The sequence below is a fragment of the Haliotis rubra genome, unplaced genomic scaffold (assembly GCF_003918875.1).
Source record: "Haliotis rubra isolate DU_JTF1 unplaced genomic scaffold, ASM391887v1 Scf80, whole genome shotgun sequence".
NCBI lineage: Eukaryota > Metazoa > Mollusca > Gastropoda > Lepetellida > Haliotidae > Haliotis > Haliotis rubra.
The window spans coordinates 2,581,333-2,587,504 of NW_025767524.1; the positions used below are offsets into that span (position 1 = coordinate 2,581,333).

The 6,172-nt window shown below is 38.8% G+C and overlaps 1 protein-coding gene across 1 annotated transcript; it reads right to left on the reverse strand.

Annotated features, from left to right (window-relative positions):
- Positions 1-243: 243 nt before the first annotated feature.
- LOC124261599 (toll-like receptor 2) lies at positions 244-4,105 on the reverse strand. The gene is made up of 2 exons (XM_046695929.1): positions 4,036-4,105; positions 244-2,859 (listed from the first exon to the last, which is right to left on the reverse strand). Exon 2 carries the CDS (start codon positions 2,792-2,794, stop codon positions 695-697), a length of 2,100 nt encoding a protein of 699 aa, XP_046551885.1. The 5' UTR covers positions 2,795-2,859; positions 4,036-4,105; the 3' UTR covers positions 244-694.
- Between the last annotated feature and the right edge of the window lie 2,067 nt (positions 4,106-6,172).

The following is a 6,172-nucleotide window of genomic DNA, read 5'->3' on the forward strand; positions in this document are numbered from 1 at the left end:
TCAGCTACAATAAATCCCAAAGCAGATACAGTTTGAGTTTGAAAACAATCTCAAACTGAAAGTTCGTGAAACCTTGCTGCCATACACTACACCTGGTGGAATTTTAAAGTGAATTAGCTGAAAGAAATATGAATCCCCCCACACACACACACACAACAACAACAACACGAAATCATCATATGTACAATTTTATACAATATTTTGATCGCAATATTTACAGGAAAAACGTATACATGTATACAATAACATGCAACTTATCTTAGACATTTACACTTTGTATGAATACAGTAAGCTAAGGATTGACACAGCACACGTTGTTTCTTAAAACAAATTTCAATAACAAACAAGTTTAAAACAACAGTGATGTTAAACTAACGGACTCCGGAATAGTTCAGCATTCAGCCTATATCTCTCATTTAGCATTAGCGTTATCACATGTCGTTTATCAATTCAGAAGACAAACATTCTCCTAAAACATTCAAGTCGATGCCCAGATACAACTCTGATTCCAAAGACAAAAATACTTGGCTTATATGTTTCACGAGTAATTGATGATTATCCTGTATAGTAGTGCATGTAAATTTGTTCCAGTACTGAAACCTCAAATTCAGACAGCACACACTATTTATTTAGGTCGACGTCCTGATTGTTTAATTTCTCTGTCGGAAATATTTTGAGGTCTATCGTTTAACTCTTATCTTTCCAAACACTGTTTTAGTTGCATCCAGAATACTCGTCTATCCTCCTCCTCTTCTGGCCACGTAATATAGGTAGTCGTCTGGAAGAGGGCATACAGTGATGACGTCATGTTTCGGGACTCAATGTTCTCAAGCAGCACCACCAACAGGTAACCCTCTTCCTTCTCCAGAGCCCGTTTCTGGATCAGACTCAGCTCGAACTGACACCATGGACTGAGAATGAAATAATTGGACAGCACCATGATGACTTTTCTGCTGCTTTCCAAACTGGTTACAATGTTATCAACTATATATTGCCCGGGAATAAAGTCTCTTTCATGGATACACAGCTTAAAGTTGGCTTCGTCTTCAATCCTTGGTATGATATTATTTCTTACCCAAGGCGAATCATCTTCACAGTACAGCACAAACGCGTCATAGACGTATATCGTTTCATCAATTGGCTTCCTTCTTTTGTATCTCAACATGTGGATGCAATAGCGAATGCTCCAACGTAATCTGTAGGCAATGGAGAGAACTACTATAAACACTATTGAAACTAAGGACAGACCAAAGATTATGGGAAACACATAAGGTGAGATTCGACAAGTCTGTTCAGAGATGTTGGCATCAATGAGAAGCGTTGATTTGAGGTTCAGTGGATATCCGCATTGATAGGACTTAGGAAAGTCCGTGAAAATATGTTTGTCTGCCTTTGCCCATGTAATGTACCAAAGATTAGCACAAGTGCAGACATAATCATTTGTTGCCAAATTCAAGTGTGTGAGTTGGTTTCTGATTGGTATTGGAAATACGTCTTCACTGACGATCTGAATGGAATTTTGTGAAAGTCGTATACGTCTTAGTTTCGTCAAGCTTGTGAACACTCCTGAAGGTAAAGACATAATTCGGTTTCCATGAAGATCGATTTCTTTAAGTTCCCGGAGGTTCGATATTACCTTTGGAAAAAATGATAACTGGCACCTTGGCATTCGTAGCATCTCTAATTTTTCAATTCCAAATAAGAGTGTTTCGAAAAAGCTATCATTAAAGTATAGCATAGTATTGTAGGATAGGTCCAGCCATGTTAGTCCCGTGCACCCTCGGAGTGCTTTTGGGCTAACAATATAATCGAAATAACCAAATTTTGCAATTCCACTGAGGTAAAGTTTCTTAACAGCACTGTTATTAAAAGCATATTCCTCGAGTCTTTTTTTGGGAAAGTAACTCCTGAATGCATTGCTTATTGCAATAAACCGAAGGTTTGGTAATGAAGAAAATGTATTTGAATGAATCTTCAATATTAAATTTTCTATGGCATTAAAAAAATCCAGTTTCTTTAGACATATCAAACTAGCATTTGAGATGTATCTTATTGCATTTTCGCGTATATCTAGTGATTGAAGTTGTGAGATATTTGTATGAACACACAATCCAGGAAGATGGGTCAGTGAGTTTGATCGGAGCGAGATATGAGTCAAATGCGAGGGAACATCAGCTGTTGTCCAAGATATGTCATTGTGAACAAAGCTTAAAGTTCTTAGTGACTTCAGACGAGATATCACGGAAAAGTTGACATATTTGATTCGACAAAACTCCATTTTGAAAACTTGTATGTTCAGTCGTGTAAGCCCATCTATAAAATCATCTGTAATATTCCGCAAAAACCTGTTTGCTGAAAGGTCAAGAGATCTGAGGTTATTTTGCAAACTATGAAAAGATTTCTGTAGCACACTTTCAGACACACTACTGTATCTAAGATCAAGACTCTCTAGCATCAACATGTCTTGAAATGCGTCTCTGGAGATGTTTGTGATACTGTTGTTGCGGAGTATCAGAATTTTCAACTGGGATATATTTCGAAACATGTCTCTAGTTAGCTCTCCAAGATGGTTTGATGAAAAGTTCAGAAACTCCGTTGTAGGTTGCAAGTCTGGAATCTGTGTGAGATTCGCCCCGTTGTTTATACATCTGACACATTTAGCTGAACAGCTACACAGACTTTCAAAACAAGGTCTATACACTTCTCTACATAGAACAGTCTCTCCTTCCGCGTTAGACGTCAATGCTATAGCGCAAGCTATAGCACAAATTGTTATCTCCAGAAGACGCGCCATGCCTTTCCCAATAGCTGTGTTAAATCCTCGGACTCTATGACGTAAGATTGCTCCTTATTTTAAATCTGAAATTGGAAACAAGACCGATGATAACTCCAGACACTTCTTGGACAGCAGCCATTGCTACTACTGATACGTTTTGAAGTGATTTTGTTCTGTATAAATTGTATAAATGCAACAACGTACCACAACACTTATGATTATTAACCCACATACGGGTATTTACATTCATATCCTAGTTATGTGTGTATGATTATTTTGACCCTTCTGGCACACCATACAATGAGTTTAATATGCACGTGCTACGATCAAAGGCGTTGTTACGTGTTGATCTCAAGCTGAAACTAACAGGTTAAGTTGCCAGTCTCTACCATGGTCCACCAGGAGTCCAGATCTCACTCCCATAGATCATGTTTGGGACATCATGAGTCGTAGACCACGCCAATACGATCTTCCAGTACCAAACTTTGATGTCTTGGAACAAGCCGTCCATCAAGAATGGAACGCCATACCTCAACGTCAAACTCAACGTCTGATACGGTCGACGAGGAAGATTGTTAGTGATGGTGTTGCAGTTGGCGAAGATTACACCACATATTGATACTGGAATCTTGAATACACAATGCCATTTAGAAATATTAGATATTGGAATCAGTTATTGACATTAATGTGATTTCTTGAGGATTGTATTCCAAAATCTTGAAATGGTTTCACTTGTTAACGTCATACATGCACGACCACAGTTATCAAACTTAGTCAGTTTTTTAGTCATGCATTTCTGAACAAACTCCAGCTTTTCGTCCTTTTATCGTTTAGATATAAGATTTTGTTTGAATAATTCCCTGAGGGTCAGTTTTTCCAGAAAGTAAGTTAAATTGAAGTTTGGTGAGCTCCTTTGCTGTGGTTAATGGTGACATATTAATACTATGAAAATAGGGAGTGTTGCGATATTTACCATTTGTCTGTGTATAGCTGTGTTCAAATTGTCCTGTGTTACTATTGTGCTACTATTATTGCTTTTTTGTATCTTTATAAATTGTGCTGAAAGTACACGTTGATAACAGTTTACAGAAAACAATTAACGGGGACAAAGAGAAAAGAGAGAAAAGAGAAAACAGCCAAGGTAATGCTAATTTTAAAAACGATAAAAGCGAAATTTACCCAAAGTAAACAAACGCTCAAACACATAGTATGAAGAAGTAACCATTTAAATATGTCGAAGTCAATAATATAATACGAACCTCAGGCAGATTTGTAGAGATAGTTGTAGCAGAACGATACTTCATGTGCGGTGCTCGATGTGCTACATCATCAATACAGGAAAATGAAAATGAAAATGAAAATGAAAATGAATATACCCCAGGTTCACGTTACAATATTTCCTCCATAAACTGGAAGTCAAAATCCCTGATTAACGCCAACAGTTTTCACCAATGAGTCCTATTTTTTTCTTAGTTTCACAGTGAGTGAGTGAGTGAGTGGTTTTACCCCGCCTTTTAGCAATATTCCAGCAATATCCAGATATGGGCTTTGCACCTTGCCTACCAAACCGCCATCTTAGTTTCAATCGAGTTTATTTGTTAATGCCGCACTCAGCTGTATTCCAGCTACATGGCGGATGTCTGTAAATATTCGAACCTGGACCAGACAATCTAGTGAGCATCAGCATGAGCACCGATTTACGCAATTGGTGACATGTGTCAACCAAGTCAGCGAGCCTGACCACCCGCTCTTGTTAGTCGCCTCCTGCGACAAGAATGGGTTGCTGAAGAGCAATCCTAACCCGGATCTTCACGGGTCTGTTTCAGTAGAACAGAATGTAAGTGAACCGATGGGTTACAACGGCGAATGTATATTCAATCACATGTTCACTGCTAAGAATAATCAATGATTATATTTTCCTTGATATTTTCGATGTGAGAGCTATGTTGGATTTAAATATGTGTAACAAAAAATACTGTCTACAAAGTGAATGATCGTGGTACTTAGGTCGAAGAAAAATAAAACTTCAATTGTGTGTGTGTGTGTGTGTGTGTGTGTGTGTGTGTGTGTGTGTGTGTGTGTGTATCGTGCACGCACGAGTGCGGGGAAAGTATGTTTAACCATCAAAATCAAGACATGTTTTTATTTCATTTTTAATATTGTGAAAGTAGTTATGGGGCGGTTGTGCTGTTGATCACTCGATTGTCTGGTCCAGACTCGATTATTTATAGACCGCCGCCACTGAGCTGGAATATTGCTGAGTGTGGCGTAAAACTAAAGTCACTCACTAGGGTTAAAGCGTTCGCTTGTCACGCCGAAGACGATTCCCCAAAATGGGTCCATGTTAGAAGTCATTTCTGGTGTCCCCTGCCATGATATTGCTGGAATATTGCTGTAAGCGGCGTAAAACTAAACTCACTGAAAATAGGTACTTGAATCCAGCAACTAACTCTGGTCCTCATAAACTGGTTGCTACCAAAGAACCTTGTGCGTTTATTAGAAGAAATACAATGCTATCGAATAGAACAATTACAGTAGGAAGCCATTTCACATTGTTCTCAAGTGGATTTCCTGACGCCGGACGTGTGTTGTGCCCTTAAACGCACAATGGTCTGAAGTGCACAGAAATCATGAATATTCATGAGTGGGCGGAGCTTATGTCACCGTCACATACACGGCACAGTATCTTCCGCGGAACTAGTAGAGGGAGTTGACCTATGATTCTTCGTCTGTTATTGCCTTATACAATGCGACAGCTACAATATGCATATGAGGTATATGTAAACATGAAGTATACGTGCCGTTTATTCAATATAATGTGCTGTATTGAAGTTTTGCGACGCAACTTCCCACGGTGAAGGGAGTTCAAGCGAGAAAGCCTCCTCGAGAACAACCACGGTACCTAGCGTTGCGATGGAAACATTCACATGTCAATATTGTCATTGCTCAGTCCTGACTTTTCATAACTCTCCAACCAAACACAATAACATCTCTTGTCAACCAACTAAATGCTTATACAATACATATGTACGTAAATATTGCCAGATCTAATTAAACTATCTCCACGTATTTCAATAGCGTCAGCTCTAATAGGGCGTCTAATGAAGGAAGGAAGGTTACCCAGGCAGGCCAAAGTAAGGCTACCTTTCCATGGCTATCAGGGCACTACAAACTTTGAAAAACATATTTGAGATTTATATCCCAGGGTAACCCTAGCATGGCAACAAATATTTCTGGAATTTGGGTCGTGTATCTGAAGTATCTGAGGAATCCCTCAAAATGGTAAAATTACTAGTTTCTGGTGTGAAGGTGCAGATAAATATATTAAGGATAAAAAAAGAAACACCATGTCAACACCTCGGCCGGTTTAAATGTCTGGCAAAAGTATATCCCTCA